We start from the raw sequence: 22430 nt of genomic DNA on the forward strand, positions 1-22430 counted from the left end.
GGAGTTTATTTTATTAAAACTGTACCTAATGCTTAGTTAAAAAGGTCAGTGACTGAGAATAAAACACAGGAGCTTGTATTAAATACAAATTATATTGGCATACAATTCGGTTACAACTACACATGTAACAATGACGCTTTATATATTTGTACAGCATCCGAATTCATAACAGGATCACCAAAACGTATTCTCACTACTTTACAAATTTCACACATATTACTTAAAAAAGACTTACAATTTCTTTGGCAAATATCAAGTATAACATAAGTACGAAGAATATTTATTCTCTATCAGCTGGATGATAATGTACAGATTGCTGATTATCAAAAAGAGACATTTTAAGCCTTTTACATTTAGCGCGACGATTTTTAAACCAAAATTGAACATTTTTAGGTTCTAAACGGGGAAATTTTTGTCGATAAGCCATACAATTTAGTTCTTCAGTGTATTTCAAAATGAGATTGTGGGAAGGATGGGTGTTAAGTGAAAACCACTGCTCTAGCCTTGGTACTTCAGTGACGGGATCTATAAAGGTTCTATTACGTTTTCTACGTTCGTCCGCTGACATTCCTAGAACATTTGAACTATTGGGTGACGTGGCAGCGTGTGATAAGCCGGGAATGTAGTGGCTCATGTACATAATACTTTGGCTAAACATTGAATTTGGGACCAACGGAAAGCCAGTGGTTAACCTTTCCAGTCCATCGTTTGGCGCGCGATTCTGCAGGTGTCTTTCGAATTCCGGTGATCCACAGTAAGCTTGTGAAAGGCTACGATCTGGAGGAGAGTGGTTGATACGGTTGTTTATACGATTTCGTGCATCTTCGTTTGGCCCATCCTCACCATCGGACATATGCATCCTGTTTGAGTGCGAGTGGTTACTAGGCGATTGGTAACTTGTAGGTTCGTCTTTCGGTTCTTGCTTCGTACTGTCGACCTAAATTTAGTTATGAGCTCATTGAAGTTGTGACCGAGTTTTTACTTACTTGTATTCCGTGCGAGGGGCTAACTGAACGTGAGCTACACTCCTTTGGATCGCGTTTGTTCGTCGTAGTTAAGGAAAGGGGACCTATTGGGCTGTGTGGCTGACTGTCGATGATGTCTTCTTCCTCTAAATCGGAGGTTGCATTCGAAAGTTCATCGGACATACGAGTGGTATGAAAACCTCGTCTGTAGGGAGTCGGAAGGTTGTTTTTTAGGTGCGGATCAGAGTTTATGTAGCAATCGGTCATTAGCAAGTTGGAACCATTGTTGGGACTGTGGTCGTTGTAGCCATTCACCGACATGTGACACGTTAACGCTGGGGTAACATTTCGAATTTCGGCCCGTTTTTGTGCGGCTCTGGCGTTTTTGAACCAATATACCACGTTATTGACATCCAGAGGTTTTCTGCCGCGTCTCGATTCGAGGCTATTTAACTCCTTGACATACTGTTGAATTTGCTGCCGGCTAGGGTGTTGATTATCAGAAAACCATCTTTGCAGTTTCGGTAGTTCAAGTTCGGGATCGAAGCTAGTACGCATTCGAGTTTTTTGGGTGGGAAATTGACTGTGGACGTTTTGCATAGCGGGGTGAGAGGGGTCGGGCACGGGACGGTCTAGTGATTTTGAGGAGTGCAACGAAACGGGATACAAGTTGGTATATGAGGTAACAGGTGGGACTCGGCTACTTGGCGATAAAGGACAAAATTGCGCCGACCACCACTGATCAAACTTACGGCGGCACTCTTCTGAGAGCTCGGTTGACGGGGCGTCGTTTCCGAAGTTAGTACGGCATATCTGCGATAAAATAAGCTGTAACAGAGGGAGATCGATAAAAAATGAAACGAGAATTAACGTAATTAATCTAAAATCCCTATACATTTTATATCGGTTTATGTGCAGAAGAAGTAGCAGTTCAGTATATCAACAATTTGAGAATAGAAGCAACACAATGAAAGCACAAGGCCCCAGATCCGCTCAGCATTGCTGGATGTAGAAGGCTTTTGATCTCATTAATACCATAAAATAATTCTACATAATCTTATTAAAAGCGAGGTTACTGCTATTCTCTGCACCCTTAATACATTCGTTCCTATCCATTTCTTAAGCAAGACGTACACTTAATAAGCGAATTTTACTTCTGCATAAATAAGTAAATACGTACCTCGTCGATTGGACAGCCGGCAGATACGAGAAGTCCCTGAGATTGTGTTAAAAAGAAGCGGAGTAATTTTTCTTTGATGTCCGCAAATACGGCAGATCGACTTCGAATTACTTGGATGCGGAGCGTCGCCACGGCCGTCAATTCTCCTAAAATATCACCGACTGTAACCAGGGGGTCGTCTGAGATTTGATCGACGCTTAAAGCTTTCCAGTTTTTTAAAATAACCGATCCTCTTGCTGTGGCTGCACTGTCGGCGGAGTAACCCAAACGCAACAGAGCTGCCTGTACCAATCCCTGAAACGGGGTTGCGGCGGGTATGATCACATAACTATCAGTCTCAATTAACGGGCGCCGCTTCCATAACCCTTGATTAGTTATGCGCGATTCATCAATCGTCGATACGGCTTCCACCACGCAGTGTACTGGCAAGGATTTTCCTGAAAGAATGCATGGTTTGTCGTTAGCGATTAACGCGAGGGTTGTTAAAGTATAATGGAAAGTGCGAAATGTCTGAATGATCCGGTAGCTGTCACGTGCCCGCTAAACGATGCTCTAAGATTTACGCGAAGATGAGTAGATAAATACTTCGACCTAAGCGGCTCCGAACCCGAGGGCAACGTGGCGGATCCGCGATATTCGAAATACAAAATCTTTTCAGTCACTACGAATTTAATGGAAACGTGTAAAGCGGAAAAGTATCCAGAGATAAGAAAGACAGACAGATCAATTGATAGCAGCATAGAGATGACATTTAACGTTGCTCGCTGCCGAAGATTTCTTCATTTCCTTTCTGAGTTGAAAAACGACAAAATCTTTTGCTGGAACAAACTAGCGGTTGCTTGTATCTTTTATTGCGTAACTTTGAAAAGATGCTGAGTTAGCGCTACCATTAGCACAATGAACTTCTACAGGCAGGTATTAAGCTTGCTGGCCGCGCACGCTTGTCTATGCTAATCTTGTTAGGTTAAGAAGGTTTCTGCATATTACGGAGCTTTAACTGGAGCAACCCAGACCTAGCTCTGCGTCTTAAGGATTAGTTGGCTCGACTTGAGCTTACTTAGACGGCTGCCATACAAAGAACTATGTGTGCGACGTCACAAGAATTAAGCTGCAGAATTAATTTCTAAGCTCGGGATTTATTTTTGTTATTAGGTTAGCGTCTTGACCGGTCTTACGATGCAGATGCGGTAAACCCGAATTCCACTCTAAATCTCGGGGACAGTTCGTAAGCGGCCCGCCGGATCCAACCCGGACGTAATTCCACCGGCTTACCACGCTGTGTATAGTCCAGCAGTCGCTAATCCTACGGACTCTAATCCAGGCGAGCTGACCAACGTCTTAACTCGGGTTCATATTGCCTTCCGGCCCTTTGTTCGCGCCCGCTTGATCAATAATGCAACCTTATAAATAATACCACCGACACTAATAACTATCCGAGAATGACTACTAACTTGACCGCATTAAATAACATCTACGCTCTTCTTTTCACAAACTCCCCACGATCACTTTAAGGGGTGCGTATAAGAGGTTATTAAAATAAACATGTTAAAACGTATTTTACTATACCTCGCTGAGCCCGATTGTCATTTTCCGTGTTTGAGGGAACTTTGAATAACTCTCAATCGCTACCACAATCGAGATTACGTCAACAACTATTTAGCGCGCACCAGTTAAACCTCACGAAAGAGTTTTTGCGCGATTTACCGCTCCAAGTTTTGTTCGACCACTTATTAGAGATTATTCCTTAAGTAATACTAGCACAAAAGCTTTAGATCTCGTTCGCCCTTTTGAGGTCATTCTACGTTTCGTAGTGTGTGCAATCGTTTCAAGAGGTATTTATTGATAAAACTTTCCTAATGGTGTATTGGAAAATGAAATTTTGCAAACTGTAATAAATACCAAACAAAATCTATGGGAAAAGGGATGACCGTAAGAATTGTAAGGCAAGGTCAACACAAATGCAACAAGCGTTTTAGAAGCCCGGCTTAATGAATATCGGTTAGAAGGCGGATGTGCACTATCACACAGTTGGTAATCTGCTCGCACTCCTCTGCTGTCAAACGTTTATCTCTTTCCGGCCTTAGAACCCCTTCGATCCATAGCTCTATTCGCGAGTATACTGCAAATGTATCGCTCTAATCCGTTCAGTTGTTCGCATCGCTCATCCACTTCCTTCCGTTGCTTACGCTTTCGCTACGTGATTAGCGATTGCCGAAAATGCGTCACGACGCGGCTTTTTATTTCTTGATCGACTAATCAATGCATTCTTTAACCGAAATTCTCAATTAAAACCCGTAGGCAACTAGCTTGACTTTCTGCCGCTAATCCTAATAATGTAAGGATTAAATCCGGCAAGGATTAAGTTTAGCTATTGATGTGTGTTATCGCACTTCTCCAGATGCTAGTCCATTTTTCCATTGTACGGTTCATTGACCTGTTTGCCTAATTTCATAACGCAAACTGTATCTAATCCTTATCCCGAATCATTTCCAATTTTGTATTTTGCAGAAAAATGGAAAGCGCGTTACTTTAAAAGATTTTTACACGACTTATAACCAGATATGGGCGTTTTTCAAGTCGTATGACTTGCTCATTGCCTATTTTTACTGTCTCTTGTCACCCCTTTCAACAATCTTTTTACCACCCGCATGTTTGTGAGCTTAAGTATTGCATTGGGGTAAAAAGTGAACCCCACTCCACCACCACATTTTTGACGGAAATACACGTTTTGAAGCATCAGGAATCCGAATTCAACTAAATCTCTATTACGTCGGTCAGTCTGCTGTCTGTCTGTGTTCTTATTTCCGGCTAAACGGCTGAATCGATTGGAACCAAATTTAGTACACATATTCTTGGATATAAAAGAAAGCTGAAAAGCTTTGGGACAGAATCGCGCATACGCAAGTGTGTCAAACTCTCATTTCGGGCTAAATGTCTGAACCAATTGGAACCAAAATTGGTACACATATTCTAGACATAAAGGAACTAGGAAGTGCTGAAAAGCGTTTGAGTAGAACGCGCATGCGCAGGTGTGCGGGTGATGATATTTCTGCTAGCTACAGCAATTTTTTTCATTCATTCATTCATTTCATGTTTTGCGCCACTGTTTACAGTCCTTTTCTCAAGAAACATATATCTAAAAGAGTGCAAATCGTCCAGAACTCATGTCTACGTCTTATCTTTGGGATGATAAGAAACTTTCCTATTTCACATAAGTTAAATGAGGTTTCCTGGCTTAATATAAATAACAGACGTTTCCTTCATGCCTCGGTCTTAATTCATAAAGTTGTTACCTTTAAATCGCCTTCCTACCTGTATAATAAAATAACCTTTCGCACCGATGTTCACATTATTAACATCAACAAATCTATGATGTATGAAAGATCGTTTTATTATGTAATTAGTAATATAATTATGTAACTCTTTACCTCTTTATTACATTACGGACGGTACAAGGATTTCTCGCAGAGAATGAAAGCGACGAATTTAAAAATTTGGTTTATTACATTAGTATGAAATTATTGTTTATTTATCTTGCATATTACACTACATCCTTTGTTTCCATGCTCGTTTTATATTTAGGCTTGCCTTGTAAATAAGATTGTATAAATAACGTAAAGGGTTAAGTGGAAGAGTAGGTGAGGGTTTTCCACACCTAAACTTCCCCCTTTGGACACTATCATGTTGTTTTCCTTTCTTCCCCTTGTTATGTTTATATTTCGTGTCCGATAAAGTCCTTTTTTTAAGTAAGTAAGCATCCACAGTCAATGCGTGACAGGATCAATGCCTTATATACATCAACAAAAGATTTAGCCTCCCATTTGAGGTGTGCGAGTACTCTTAGCACGTATAACGATTTCCTACTTGATGTTAGAAGGTTCTCCAAGTGCTTAATTTTTTTTATTCCCTGTCAAAGGTGAGTCACTGAGTACAGTGATTATTTGACCGTTCAAATACATGATAGGATCGTAATGGTGTTTACCGAACCTACAAAAATGCATGGCTTTGGTTTTTTCATCGGAAACATCGTTGGTTACCAAAAATGATTGCAATCGCCGGTTCATCAGATTCCGTAATAGCTTACCCAAGCGACATGCCTTTTACTTTGGAAGAAAATGAGCTGCCTTTGCAGCCTTATTTCCGTATCGGAAGTAAACACGGAAACGGAGTTTGGACGCACTCGACTTGCATGTGCATGGAGGAATTTCGAGAGGCATGAACATGTCGTTGATTACACATTCTTCGTGTAGTTAAGCGATTTGACGTTATATGAAGGAAATCTCCTGATAGCCCAATAGTTGCTAACGAGGCGGTAGTAGAAGATGTGCGTGCTCGTCTTGAACAAAGCCCGCAAAATCCACTGGGACAGCTATCCCAACAAACTGATTTGTCATACGGAACTTGTCAGAAAATAACGAGGATAAAGTAACTGTGCTGCAAGAGCTTCATCGTCCCGATTTTTGAAAACGTGTAAATATGTGGACTAGACAAATATAAATGTCACAAATCTTATATATAAAATTCTTCCGTACGTGTGTTTGTGGCAGAATTCCTAAACGGCTGGATGGACTTTGATGAAATTTTTTATGTCTCTGTGTTTCCCTAGTTGGTTTACATTCACAATCGGGCCTGATCCGATTATAAGATTTTTGAACTTTTTTGATATCGCACCCTGCTATTCCGCATACCGATCGATACATATGCAAGTTGCTTCCGTCGTACGGTACCATGTTGATACATTTTTACATTCTGTACGCTGGGTGTCCGTTATCATATGTCCGTCTATATCCAGCGTAGGTACGAAGTCGCGGGTGATAATCTATTAAATCAATAAAAATACCTATAAAAATTGTGCCAGGTTTTATCACAAAAAAACTGAGAAAAAAATGTCAAAGTTAAAAAAATAAAATATTATTTTCTTTCGGCAAGACGAAATTAATTCTAATTAGGAATTACTATTATGAATGATGTGTTGCCTTGTGACATAAAATAAAATCGTGATCGGACGAGAACTAGTGTTTTCAACGTGCTATGGCTGTTGTCGAAAAAGTTACTTTTCTAATGTAGAATTTTTTTTTTACAAAAAGAGCACACAACAAAGATGCAAACGCCACTCGAATTTCGCGATTTTTTTTCCGTCTGTATGGATGTAAGTACGTGTATGCGTGCGTGCGTTGGCAATTTTCCGAGATAACGGCTCGACTCGTTCAAATTTTGCATATGTAAAAATCTTTGGATATGTATAATATTATAGTCTAGGCGATAAAGACATCTAACTGGACATTTTGAGGTGGAAAAGAAAAAAATGGCGGAATATGTTCAGTTAGGTGTCAGAAACAACCTATTAAAAATCCCACCCCCCAGACCCTGTGCTAAAGGCTCCAGCCACCCCACCATCCCCCAAAAACCGTGTTTTCGCTCTTTTTGGCTGATATCTCACGATCTATGAGGTCTATATGAAATATTTTTAGCTGAAAATATTTCTCGGGAAATTTTATACAAGGTAGATACTCAGAAGTTAGCCTAGGTGTACCTCTTAGCCTAGGACATTCATAAAAGGGGCGAAAATCATCAATTTTCGTGGCTTTTTGCAAATATATTGTGACCTTTAGGGCTGAATGAAATATTTTTAGCTGAAAATGCTCCTCGTGAAATCTCTTACAAGGTAGATACTCAGAAATTAGCCTAGGTTAATACCTTTTAGCCTAGGAAATTCATAAAAGGAGGCGAAAATCATCATTTTCATGTTTTTTTTTGCGGTTATTTGCAAATATATCGCGACCTTCAGGGCTAGAAGAAATATGTTTAGCTGAAAATGCTCTTCGTGCAATTTCATACGAGATAGGTAACTGAAGAGTTGGCGTAAAGTCACATTTCACCTTCAACTTTCATGTGTGCGGAAATATTCATTGTAAAACAAAGTATTTCTATGTACCATTTATTCACGTAAAAACAGTATTTTCATATTAAAATATTCACACATTCATTTATACCTCAACGTAATCATTATCCTCTGCAGATTCCACTTCTTCAGGCTCTTCGACGTCCTCTAGTGCTAGTGGGTCCCACTACCACTAGAGGACGTCGAAGAGCCTGAAGAAGTGGAATCCGCATCTAGTCTATAACTTTTGATTGAGAAGTCTGATCGAAAAAGTACGAATTGATTTGGATTCTACGCACCCAAATTAATAAGAAAAAGTGTTTTCCCGAGAAATTTTGGTGTAGTCGATTTTTGGTAAAAAAGGAAGGTTATACACTGCCTTTTTTTGAGCCCCGAAAAAAAAATTGTCTCAGATCGACCCGGAAAAAAAAATTTTCTTATAGAATGTGGCCTGTAGAATCCATAATTTCAAACAGTTCCAAGATTGGGCTACTAGTTCAAAAGTTACAGCCCTTTGAATTTTTTTCAAATTGGTTTCTAGTCTATAACTTTTGATTGAGAAGTCTGATCGAAAAAGTACGAATTGATTTGGATTCTACGCACCCAAATTAATAGGAAAAAGTGTTTTCCCGAGAAATTTTAGTGTAGTCGATTTTTGGTAAAAAAGGAAGGTAATACATTGCCTTTTTGGAACCCCGAAAAAAAATTGTCTCAGATCGACCCAGAAAAAAAATTTTCTTATAGAATGTGGCCTGTAGAATCCATAATTTCAAACAATTCCAAGATTCGGCTACTAGTTCAAAAGTTACAGCCCTTTGAATTTATTTTCAAATTGGTTTCTAGTCTATAACTTTTGATTAATAAGTCTGATCGAAAAAGTACGAATTGATTTGGATAAGTATAAGGATAATGATTACGTTGAGGTATAAATGAATGTGTGAATATTTTAATATGAAAATACTGTTTTTACGTGAATAAATGGTACCTACATAGAAATACTTTGTTTTACAATGAATATTTCCTCACACATGAAAGTTGAAGGTGACTACGCCAACTCTTCAGTTACCTATCTCGTATGAAATTGCACGAAGAGCATTTTCAGCTAAACATATTTCATCTAGCCCTGACGGTCGCGATATTTTTGCAAAAAACCGCAAAAAAAAACACGAAAATGATGATTTTCGCTTCCTTTTATGAATTTTCTAGGCTAAGAGGTACACCTAGGCTAACTTCTGAGTATCTACCTTGTAAAAAATTTCACGAGGAGCATTTTCAGCTAAAAATATTTCATCTAGCCCTAAAGGTCGCGATATATTAGCAAAAAGCCACGAAAATTGATGATTTTCGCCTCTTTTATGAATTTCCTAGGCTAAGAGGTACACCTAGGCTAACTTCTGAATATCTACCTTGTATAAAATTTCCCGAGAAATATTTTCAGCTAAAAATATTTCATATAGACCTCATAGATCGCGAGATATCAGCCAAAAAGAGCGAAAACACGGTTTTTGGGGGATGGTGGGGTGGCTGGAGCCTTTAGCACAGGGTCTGGAGGGTGGGATTTTTAATATGTTGTTTTTGACACCTAACTGAACATATTCCACCATTTTTTCTTTTCCACCTCAAAATGTCCAGTTTGCCAATTTTACAGTCTCTATCGCCTAGACTATTAGGCATACGGAAACAAAAAATAACGGGCCGGATTTTTTTCAAATACCTAGTAACCCACTGATTAACGAGCCAAGTTTTGGAGTAGTCATTTCTTTTGGACTACCAGTTCCAGTAAAGTGTAGGGCAACTTAATTTTTTCAAATAGAATATTCTTATTCTACATCGGAAAATAATAAACTACTGTGTTACTTGCAAATATTTTCTAGATTATAAAAGTGCGAAACACGTGTGAATAATATATTTCATACTGTTTGTTTTATTCACATTTTTATTTGGTACTATTTATTATAAACGGTACCCCATGTTTAAAAATTTACTGTGGCGAGCACAAATACCACTTACACGATACAATAGTTTAGCCATAATATGGAAAAACATAAAAAAAACAGTTTTTAGCCGGAAACGAGGATACAAGCAGCAGACCGAGAGACCGACAGGCAGACCTGCATCATTGAGATTTTGTTTAATGTTCCTGGTGCTTCAAAACGTGTAGTTGTGTCAAAAAAGTGTGGGGGGGGGGGGATTTTTTATCCTTACTAACGTACGGGTGGTAAAAATAAGTTGTCGAACAGGATCATGTGATCTCGTAGTCAAGGAAATTATATTCATCCCCCAATGCAGATAACTGTTTATTTATGTTAATAGTTAAACCTTTCCAATTCATTTAAGAACCGATATACTAGGCATAAGTTACCAATAACTTTTACGGAGACTTTTACAGAGTGTATAAAAACGATTGCGCTTGCGAAAAAAAAACTGAAAACCGCCAAATTAAAAAAAATCCCGTTTGATACGAACATGTTTCGTTTCGATAGGACTGTTACAAACGTTATGAATATCAACTTTTTTTTTGTTAAACAGGTACCATATAGAATAATTAATTATTATTTAGTCGATTATAGGTAGATCATTGTTTAAACAAAAAATAAGACACTTTTTAACCTGCATCTAAAAAAATAATAATTAAAAAAACTTACGATATTGATTTTTTTTAATGTGTTCACTTAGAACTATTTTTTATTATACGGATACAGATATTTTTTGGAAATCGAAACTTTTCAATTTTTTATTAAATAACTTTTGATCGGGCCCGATTTTTCAAATTTTCTAAACGGAGTGTCGGCATAAAACACTGCAAAACATTGATCTGGGCTTATACCAATGACGATACACTAAATGCATCTTACGTCAAAAACTTTTCATTCGATTTAAATTATCTGGATCTCGTGGAAAAGCTTGATACACTAAAAGAAAGTCTTAACAATCGCAACATTCGAATAATTATAGTGTTCATACACCCCTAAATTGTACTTTTCGGTTACTATTACGGGTCTTTAAGAATTATTTAAAAAAAAACAAGCCTATGTGTATACATTTGGTTGGCCTTATTTAAGGGTTGATATGTGTAAATGTGATATCGATGGCAACATTTGACCTATGCACTAAGCACCCTAAATTGGACTTGAATAATTGATTCCAGAAAAATGATGCCTACATATATATGTGTATAAAAGGTCTGTAAGAAACGGACATTTCCAAAAGTTAAACTTCAAGGGACGAATTTTCCGCGGACAAATATTCCGGTGCGAATCTTCCCGGGGCAAGTTTCCTTGGGGGCGATTTTTACGGGGCGAATTTTTTAGGGGCAGTTTACAGAGCCGAGTTTTCCGGGGAGAATTTATCGTAAGCGGCGGAAACGCATATCAGAATCGGAATTATTAAACATTTATCGAACCAAAGGAGATTAAATTCAGAAATCGGTCAATTTCTAAAATAAACATGAATGGAAAATATTTTTTTCGCTTCATTCCAGTGCTTCATAGAATTTAAAAAATTGGACTAGTTTATTACATCAACTGCCTATAACTGGAAAAAATAGCTGCAAATTTCTTCAAGAAATCTGTACGCGAAGGATGCTATTTTTGCTGGTGGAAAAGGGAGAAAGCATTTTTGTACTAAACAATTACAGAAGACTCGAAATTGCCACCCAGGTTCAGATAGCTGTAGGTATGCTTCAGTAACAAATATCAAACTACTACTGATTAGAAAATTTCTTAAACAAAATATTCGGTGTCATCCGAACGTTGCCTCTCTGTTGTCTTACCGAAATTGTTAACCTGCTGATAGCAACTGTTACAGCTTGCTGATAAACGTCTGTAAGTATTCAAATTTCTTTTAGTAAACAATTAGGGTGAGGCTCAACTGAAGTTTCTCCTACACGATTCCACGTGTTCTAAAACTGGTGGAGAAAATTAGCGGCAAATCGCAACAGGGCAACGAGATTGTAATAAAAATTTAACCTACTTTATAAATGGGTAATTCATAAGGATGCATCTGTGATCTAATAATAAAAGTGAATGAATGCAATTAGGTTTTTGTCATTGTCGATGTTTGGCAACAAACATTAACAGAGACTGCGGTGATTACTAAAATAACGCGTTAATTCGTAAATAATTTGTCATCGACTTGGATTATCCTCCACATCCAAATGAAAGTTTTGTAGTATTTTCAATTTTTCTTTTCATATTTGATCCCTCGTGAATGTTAATCCCGACTCTGCCTAATCCTCTGCTTCCCGTCTCCGAACAGGCCAGAGTCCCTCTAATCCTTGCTTCCCCTAATTCCGTACCTTTGGCTTAATCCAGCTTTAACCAACCCGCCATCAGTATACTATCACGTTGGAATATCTACATGCCATATGGACGCCTGAATGGATACCTGCCTCGGTCGGTGAATGTTTTCGAGTCGGGGTGTACCAGGATACAGCCGTTTCATCAATCATGAGAAGATAATCTGCTTAACGCCGCGCAATCCGTTTCAATCCGACAGGGTGCGGGGACGGATGAGCAAGACCAGATTACCATTCCGGTGACGGGCGCGTAAACGAAACTCGCCGCCGCTGCCGTCGACGCTCGTTCTTTTATACGCGGTTACATTTAAACGCTCGTTAAAAAAGGATATAAATATGAATAGACTTACCGGGAGTAGACTTTGGGTGATCGAATTCGTCCTTGATAGAGGGGGCAGACACAACTGAATCGAGAGACGCTGCAGAACGAGGAGCAGCAGGAGTACAGGCTCTCTCGGCGGAGTCCCGGTTGGAACCCCCTGCAGCTGCCGGTGTAGATACCGAAGGTGGCGTTCTGCAACCCCTTGTCAAGGCCATAGCCTGACTCTGCAAATACATAAAATACGTTTCACTCACGTAACAGACAAATTACAAATCTCGACCAGTTGACTGGTCAGTTCTGTTGCCAGCGCGTTTAATCTGGGTTAAGTGGGGTCAAAAAGCGACAGAATTCCTGAACGCAATAGTTATCAGACATTCGACGGGTCCTAATTCGCGGTCTTTACGAGACGAGAGGCCCCGGAATAACCCTATCGCTACATATTTCTGTATTCTCCCTTCCTCGTGATACACTCTTTGAAGTACCCGAATTAGATATATAAGAAGATCTATACAACAGTATAAACTGGATGACTCATAATTTTCTTAATCCGAAAATAACAAGCATCTATACAAACCATCTATATTCAAGCTCTCTTAGATTCTGCTTAACGACATTGTTATAGGTACCCAAAATTCAATAATCAACCTTTGAAATAAGATACATCTTTCAATTAGTAAAAAAGCAAAATGCACTGCAAATGGCAATTTTATTAAATCCCGCAACTTGTGGTAGTACTTTCATATGATTAAAAGGATGCTTAAGTATACGTTTATAAATTAGGGATTACCCTATTAGGAACTAAATGCTTAACTCAAGTTTCTGTTCTATTCATACAAACGTTAATTAATATATAGATCATCCGTATAATACGAGATTAATGAAATTAGCGAGTGCGTGTCGCTGCCGAGTGTTATTAAGCTTCAAATTCTAATTAGAACTAATATTTATTTTGTCGATTTACAAAGGTGGGTCGCCATAGTTTTACGAGACCTATATTTTATACATCGTACACAAGAGCAGTAAATCAACTTTGACTTTACCGTTGAGTGGTCAATAAAACTAACTTGATTAAAAATATAGAAAATGAACGGTTCATAAATTTCAATAAACCTAAAAATTTCGCCCCATAAACCTTTTTCTACACTAGCTCCTTTTTGGTTTCACAATTGTCACCTAGCTTCTAGACTTGCCTTGTTTTCAAGTATATGTTTAAAGGTGATGAAAACCTACCATATGTAGCACTGAATTCACAAAAGTAAACACTATTTAATATTTAAGAACTGCAGTTATACATATAGGGTGATGGCAACACCACTGGGATCTCGAAAACGGTAATAAAACAAAATAAGTACCATAGATTACACAAAAATTCCAATCCAAATTTCTACGGAAAATATATTCTTCTAATCTGTGTACTTATTGTTATTAACAAAATATCGTTTAGAGAGAGGCCTGTGGACATGTCCCGCTGATCCCTACATAGAACGATAATATAGTTCATATGCGAAACATTTATTGTACCTACCATGGACCATTTCATGGAGGGACTTGAAGTGCTGCCTTTCAGCCCCTACATAAGAAAACAATAGCCTATACGCGAAACATTTACGGTACCTTTACCTATCACAATAGGGTAGGTAGGTACATTCTATAAATATATTTTTTCGTAAAATAAATAAAACCACTTCCTGGGCGTACTTTCCAGCCCGCACATAAGAATAAAAAAACCCATACGTGAAACCTTTACTTAACACTATGGTGCATTCCATAAATCCCATAAATCAAATGTTTTACTTTTATCCACGAGTAACTAGATTAACTTTGAAACTTTTCTTCTAAATTTATGTAAAAGTATAGTGTGACACGTTATTATTTTTCTTTCATTCTTTCATTTCAGATTTTCCGAAAAAAGTGCCCATAGAAGGTGTAAACGAGAACGGTTCATTTCCGCTCGTTTAAAGCTAGGGAAAATGAAAACGAAATTTGACATTTTCAGTTTTTTGGTTCAGTTACTTTTTAAAAATTTCAAATGCGTTATTTAGCTACAAAAATGGCCAACTTTGTCCCCATTTAATTTACACTTTATCTCTCACCGTTATGCTAATCCCAATAGTGAGCTACGAATTTGAACTACCCTGTCCTTTCCTCTAACACAATCTCATAAATATTTGTTTGTGGCCTCCCTTTTCCTAATATTCGTAATTCTTAAGTACATACAATTTAATAATTCATCTATACGTTCGTTTGTTATTCAAACCACTTTTTACTGGAAAATTCTATTGATTTGGAATTTGTGGAAAAGAATCCTCATAGTAATAAATAATAAGTACTTGGCAACGTGACGTTATCTTTATCTGCTGTATTTTAGATTTTTCTGGCGATTAATATTAATCTGGAATCTGAAAATAGAAGTTATGAATACATTGTCAACGCAGTCAAATAATAAGGGTAGCAGTTAAATAAACAGAAAAAATACGATACAACTGACCAATAATAATAATACGTGAATACTTTTTCCCTTCCTAAAAGCATATTGATGGCGATAGAACAGGTTTTTTACTTCGAAAAAGTTTATAAGCTGTTTGTATAGATCTTCTCTATGACTTTACTGAATATTGGCAAAATAGATATCGGTCGGTAGTTACTCACATTATTGATATCTTTGGAACCTTTCTTAGAGAGAGGAAGCACTAAGGCCACCTTTAGTATATCTGGAAATATACCTGTCGTAATGATGGTATTGACCAATTTAGTTAGTGTTAGGGGTTAGACAACCGAATTTATATTGCGTTTAATTAACTGAATGCTCAGACCATAGATATCCCTAGAATGGCTATTTTTCAAACTGGTTCCGCAATCGCGAATTTCAACGTGGGACACATTTTCAAAATCAAACGCCGTATAAGAGGAGCCTAGTTTACAATAGTTGATAGGGTCGGTGTTCCTACTAGGTAAATTAGCTAAAATGTTGTCTACTATATTATTAGATAGATATTAGCAAAATACATAATATTAAATGTATTGCAAGATAAATTGGACTGAGGTACAATAATACAATTTCGTTGTGAATTGATTATTGTCCCCATCCCTTTAGTGGGATTGCAGGAGTTTTTAATAAAAGTATCATTTGGTTTCATTTTAATCGATCTAATCTAAATCATAAATAATATCGAGAAAGTTCTTAAATGTACTAATTAAAATTTTTGTTTTCTGAACGAGCAATAGTCTTCTAATCACAATTTGAAAGCTTTTGAAGTCCTGCACCCCCGACCTAGTCAAAGGGCGATACCAGTTCTTTGCACACACTACATTTACTAGTGTTAATTAATAAAACATTTTTTAACGATTGGTTAATTCCTAATATTGTTACAGTTTTAGCATTATGGAATCTATAATAAATTAGATACATAAGTAATGGCAACTTTGTGAATCAACGAATAAAAATTTCACTAACACTTGTAGTTATATGTATAAAAAGAAATTAAACTTACTTTAAGTGCCAATAATTTAAATCAAACATCTGACGTATGTAATTTGACCCTAAAAATATACCTAATCGATTAACATTATTTTCTGTAATTAGATGTTTTGACGATGGTACGTGAAGAATCATGAAAATTATGAAAGAGAAATTTTGACTGAAATTCAAACTGTTGAAAAATACAAATTTGGAGTTGTTCCTAAAAGACTGTAGCAATGTAGTATATGTGCAGGCTCAAGTATATATACTTAAAAAAAACGTCGCTTTCAATAAACGTTGCAAAAAGGCAACACAATTTTACACACAAAATTTGAAAACTGATGGCAACTAAAAATGATTCCCCAGTTTTGTTCTGAAGAAGGACTCATGAGCTCATACACAAATGTGAGAGTGAAGAAAAGTAATCGTTGGGATCTTGAAAAGGATGTCGAATTTATATTATGATATACTCTTACCCACGTTAGCACGATTTAATTCGTTTGTAAAAGTTTTGTTCAACAAGCACGAACACAACAAAGACCTTTGGGCTTTGGGCACTACTACACCACACTAATCCTCTTGCTGTTATCCATTATTGGCGACTAATGGTATTTATAACACTCATTTAGTTAATCGTTTATTAAATAACACAAGTATTTGCATTAGCTCAACTTAATTTGTAATTAACAGTCATGCAAAATGCACTAATCTTGTGGATTTCCAGACAAGAAACTAAATTTATTAATATTCTTTACATGATGATAAATAATTCAACTATTGACGCTATAAATAAACTTAATCAGAATTGAAAGTAATTGCAATCACTCCAAACCACAGTCTCATGGTGTCTATTGACAATACTGACACATTGATACTAACGGCATAATTATCTAACGACCATATAGGTACTGCACTCCCAAGAGATTTCGCCTATTAATTAAAGTGTTTTATCTATGTGCAATTTATAACGCATTTAAAGAATGCGTATATTTACATAATTTTGCAGATTTCGGAAACGCATTCTTCTTTCCACGATGGATACACTGGTTAATATTTTTCGAGATTATTTTTGCAATTACCGATTCTATATTTGTGAAACTAATATCTTTGACCCGTAAAACAGATGTTCATCATCATTTTATGCAGAGAGCACACGAATAATAACCACAGAAAACTTATTCTAGAATCACACGTTGTGATATATATTCTGTCAAAATAAGGATAGGCAAATGCCAGTCAAAATAAGGACAGGCAATGGACTTTCGATAGGATCTAACAAAAATTTCGAAAAATGTAGTACATTAGTTTAAAAAACATGCGGGGAATCATGGCTGCTTTTCTGTTTCCAGTGATTACGACATCATTACTGTAATAACCAATAATTATGTTTCTTTGATGGGTTATGTTTAAATAATGTATAGTAATCAACAATATTGCAGGGATTGTTTTTATGGCACTCCAAATATTTTTATTTCGTTGATAGATTATGTTTAATACTGAGTGGGGTTCTATAGGGACCCCAGAAAGCATTTTTGCTTAATAAATTTATATAAATAATTTTTTGTAATTTTTCGAATTCTATGTATGTACTTTCTCTTTCAAGTATTGTAGATGATGTCTATTCTAAAAACATAACCGTTATTTTATTTTTAGCTATAAACGTACCGGGTTTCCAGGAGAGCAAGACCGCTATTGCTGTCACTCGTTTCTCGCACAATAAATAGGATGATAACGTCAAAGGACAGTGAATCAACAGTAGTGTTGGGTAGTATCTGGTGATGATCTTGTATCTGGATCTAGATTATATTTTAATCAATCTTCTACTCGTAGATCCAAAGATCAATTTTAATTTACATAAAAAATGTTTTTTGCAATATTTAACATTGGCGGTGTAAATCGTTTCCATTTAAAGAATAAATGAGTTCCATTCAAGTTTTTGCATTTTCCAGTACTGTAACGGTAGACCGTAGGAAGTCATTAGCATTACGGGTAGTTTAGCTTAGAGGGTATTATCCGGCAACTGTTTACACTTTACAGTATAGAACTAATACATGGGCATGCCGCCGCCGGCCTACCTGAATTATCGGAAATACATATGCAGGTAAGCACACCACTTTGCTTTAAATAGTAATTCCCTAAGCAGATTTAGAACCAGATTGGGCGATATGTCGCAAATTGGGAGATTTGTAATGCCATTTTTTCGACAAGAAATTCAGTTCAGCGACATGCGACAAGTAAACGTTAAATATAAGACTTTCTTGTATTTATGCAAATTTACTTATGTATCTACTCCCTTATACCTACTTTTTCCAGAAATTTCTCAATCCGTGTATTTTACGGCGGGTACAGGTCGAGGATTATTAGTCTGTGAGCCTTGCTGTCAGCATTATAACAATAAAAGGATAACAGGCTTTGACCTCAAAGCACGAAAACCGAAGTGCAATAATTTACATATATTATATGAATTTTTAAAAGGATATAATAAGGTGGTTATTATAATTTTCAAAGCAGGACTGTTTCATTTTTCTTGCTGTTTTGCCAATTTTGCATAGATAAAAGTAAAACCTGGAAAGGGCCTGTTACACGGAATGAGATGACTAAAGGTTTTCCGAATAGTGATTCAAAACACAAATATGCCCATGTAAATCATCATTGCCTATGAAGGATCTATAAACGATCTAGATCATTTTGGGAGGATCTTAAATCTTAATCTAGATCCTTTCTTAAGTGTGGATCTGATCTGGATCTAGATCATGATTTTTAAATGTCTCTGGATCTGTATCTAGATCCAGAATTAAAGGATCTTACCCAACACTGGCAACGGTCACATTATAAAGACACATATTATACGTTGCCTGGACCATAACAAATGAAGAGTATATTCCATTGTTTAGAATCTTGATGTACAAATTTTTAGCTTCCTAGTTTGCGCTAGGTGGCTATTGCGATCACCATTTTTGGACATGTTAAAATTTCATTAAATACGGACGTTTTAGGTCATTTTAAACAACTTTTAAAGCATAACATTTTTTCCGTCTGTATGTATGTGCGTACGTTCGTGCGTACGTTGGCAATTTTCCGAAGTAACGGCTCGACGGATTTTGTTCAAATTTTGGATATGTATATTAGACATACTGAAACGAAAAATATCGAGCCGAATTTTTGAAAAAAAATTTAGATTGCCGAAACGGCCTCGAACTTTTTTTTAAATAGCAACCTAAAATTTTTATGAAGTTATTCGAAAGCCCTTACTTTTCTGCGTACAACCTACAAAAATTGTGCCAGGTTTTATTACAAAAAAACTGAGAAAAAAAAATGTCAAAGTTAAAGTCCTAAAAAAACATGTTCGCCAAAACGGGGTCTATGAGTTTGTTAAAATTTTGCGAATGTACATTAGGCAAAAGTTGTAAAACTGTCAAAAACTTTAACTTTTAGTTAGTGCTAATCTTCACTTTATAAATGGTGCTGTAAAGATATTGAACAGCATAAAAATGCTGTTAAAGAGAGGGGGATGTAAAAATCTCGGTTAATATAATCATCGTATAAAATAGAAAACATACGGGTATAGAATCATAACCTATTATTAATCAATTATTTCGATAATGATCACGTAGCTTGTTCCAGTTTCAATTAATGTAATTTATTGGAATTTTACATGCATACTCATCTCTCTCAAGGGTAAGCACGTAAATGCGATTCCGTGTGTGCAGACAGATTTAAAAGGTTCGTCAGACCGTATTTAGGAGGGCTGTTTCCAAATTAGTTAGTTTAGCGCCCTGCGTCGGACTAAGGAAATAAAAGGAGCATGTACCCTGATGCGTCTACTCTACTTAGAACAAGGTGCATACTGCATAAGCATCATTTCACGTGTAAGGTTTTTTTTTATAACGGCGCCGGCGGGGGATATTCAAGTACCTGTGTCGACTTCCGATTACAAAAATATAGTGGTATACAATGGAGGACAAACCTGCGGTAAATGTAAAAAATTAGGAGCACTTGCCGATCTCTGTGAAATGTAACTAAAGTTTATGTTTATGTATCACATAAGCCTTTGCAAGGAAAGGAAGTAATGATAAATACAAGTAGGATTGCTTCCCTACGATAAATACGTTTCGGCGTTCATCTGGTAGCTGCTATTTATAAACAAAAAAAAACTGCTAAATATTAGCACCATTGAGCCTTAGTAGTTTTGAGTTTGAATTTTGTAAATCATGAACATTTTTTTAATAATCTACCTAAGCAAACATTTAATTACAAAGATATCGAAATCAGTTTCGTATGGCATGCAGTAGCAGAATTCGCACATACTACTTGAGACGAACGTGTACTAAATTTTAGGGGATGCGATGTGGGTCATTTAATCCAACTACATATAATCCTGCTCCATTTCTCCACGTACAAATAAAACAAATAATACGCACGTAATGGAGCATTGTAATAAAAAATTACGGGCGGTGTGCACCAATTTTGTAGTGGATAGATGAGTATAATAAAAATCAAAGCTAGAACAGGTTGGAACGTAATGGTATTAAAGGTTTTTTCTTGCACTTTGTACAAACGTTTTATACGACCGTTGCCAATCATCGCAATTCGATATTTAAAATTGGGCATGTTATTGAACGTGCTTGTAATTTTAACAGCGTACTTCGTTCTGGATTACATTACAAAACAATCGCCACCGATCAAAGTGAAGAATTAATTATTCACCGAAAAAATTATGCACTCATTTGAAATTATTTCTACGAGACGATATGTATGCTAGACGTCCAATCTAATCGATTTCGTTCATTACTCTCCTCTTCTCTACATATACAGCTGATCCCGGATTTACTACCCTGGATTAACTCTGAATGCGCGGATCAGATTTCCAGCAAGCTTGTGAGTCTATTTCGAATTAGAACCCCAGTTGGTTGAAATGCCATTTATATATAATAATCTTATAGAAAAACTAATCCGAAAGCAATAATTTTTATAGAACAACCCCGGAAGCTAATCACTGTACCAACACTTGCTTTACACCTGTAGTGCTAATGAGTGACATTTTTTTAAAAAGTAGTATACCTGCACGTTGACATCTGATAGTGGCGCACTTTTAGTATTGGCGGCGACCCAAGCCTCTGCAAAGGTCTCCATGGCACTCTGAAAGTCCATCGTCATTAAATTTTTCTCTCAAAACGATAACTCCCCCGAATCAGCACATTATATCGCGGTGACAACGTGACTGAACGCGTGGAACGCAAAGCGGCAGTATAACACTACACGCAAACTCCCGTTTCCAACTAACTCCAGTAGCTCTAAAACGCCGCGCATCAGTTCTGAGGTTAACTACGGGCCACCCCTTCCTGTTTGTGTTGGTGTCCAAAGATTGTTAAAAAAAACCATCAATTTCTTAATGAATTGGCCTGCCCACTAACCAACCAGGCATAAAACGATTTTTTGCTGGCTGCCACAACGACTTCCACTAGAGTCCAAATCTCCAAAGAACTTATCCACCTACTTCACTGTTATCAGCAAACTTCTGGAAATCAAAATCGCGCTTTTACTTAATTTCTACAGTCCGATCTTTCTTAAAAAATTTGTAAATTTTCCTAATCACGCTTGCGCCTTCGTATTAGAAAATGCGCCGCGACGTCCAAATTACGATGTAGGCGGAGTTGTTAGGTCTGGATAGGCGGGTTTCAGTGGAGGGATGTCCTACCCGTAACAAAGGGTTCAAGCAAATTATTCATCCTTACAGATTTCCGCAATATAAAATATGTACTTCTTTTTCAGAGGAGATACGTAAGCTTTTTTTCACAGTCCCATATGTGATCGGAACAAGTAAACGCAGTCAAATATACTTTATTTTTAATGTAATGGCCCTTTTATTGTTATTCCCGGTTTTTGTGTACTTAGCCTCTCTAAAATACGATACATTCAAATAAACCAAAACAAACGCCTTCTACGCGAATAAGAAGGTAATGCTTTCCTTGATGATAAATCTGTTACGGACACTTCAAATATCTATGTGGCTTGTATGTATAGTATAGTTACGATATGTCGATAATCAATCGAACAAATTTGAACTATACATTTACTAATTAATCATTTAGCAAACAGAATCTGTTTACTGTTGGTAGAGGAAAAACTTTAATTGGCTCTTATAAACGGTTCGCGGTGTGATTTGGACCTAAATGAGTATGTGTGAGTTAGTTACCTTTAATCAACTGTGTAGGTTGGAAGGTACAAATTTGTTGTTTTCACACAAGTAAGATTATTGGGTTATCTCAGAAGTTATTTATCCTATATGCAAGCGTTTTAAGACGTATCCACAAGATCTAATTAT

General features: G+C 36.9%; 1 protein-coding gene across 3 annotated transcripts; it reads right to left on the reverse strand.

Moving 5' to 3' along the window:
• Nucleotides 1–100: 100 nt before the first annotated feature.
• Nucleotides 101–21353, reverse strand: LOC116166246. Of its 3 annotated transcripts, none has more exons than XM_031481117.1 (5): nt 21167–21353; nt 12674–12869; nt 2146–2582; nt 987–1778; nt 101–937 (listed from the first exon to the last, which is right to left on the reverse strand). In XM_031481117.1, the coding sequence occupies exons 1-5, from the start codon at nt 21260–21262 to the stop codon at nt 281–283; spliced, it is 2178 nt and encodes a 725-aa protein (XP_031336977.1). In that variant the 5' UTR covers nt 21263–21353; the 3' UTR covers nt 101–280. The 3 variants fall into 3 exon arrangements, with proteins under 3 accessions (XP_031336977.1, XP_031336976.1, XP_031336979.1); XM_031481116.1 differs by having other exon boundaries at nt 987–1793; XM_031481119.1 differs by lacking the exon at nt 21167–21353 and adding an exon at nt 16582–16761 and having other exon boundaries at nt 987–1793.
• Nucleotides 21354–22430: the final 1077 nt, after the last annotated feature.

This window comes from Photinus pyralis, unplaced genomic scaffold (assembly GCF_008802855.1).
Source record: "Photinus pyralis isolate 1611_PpyrPB1 unplaced genomic scaffold, Ppyr1.3 Ppyr1.4_LG3a, whole genome shotgun sequence".
Lineage (NCBI taxonomy): Eukaryota > Metazoa > Arthropoda > Insecta > Coleoptera > Lampyridae > Photinus > Photinus pyralis.

Coding starts and splice junctions, on each gene's coding strand:
- LOC116166246 (XM_031481116.1), bottom strand. CDS start 21,262: ATGACGATGGACTTTCAGAGTGCCATGGAGACCTTTGCAGAGGCTTGG. Junction 12,870..21,166: donor TATCAGATGTCAACGTGCAG/GTATACTACTTT, acceptor ATGTATTTGCAG/AGTCAGGCTATGGCCTTGAC. Junction 1,794..2,145: donor CCGGCTGTCCAATCGACGAG/GTACGTATTTAC, acceptor CCTCTGTTACAG/CTTATTTTATCGCAGATATG.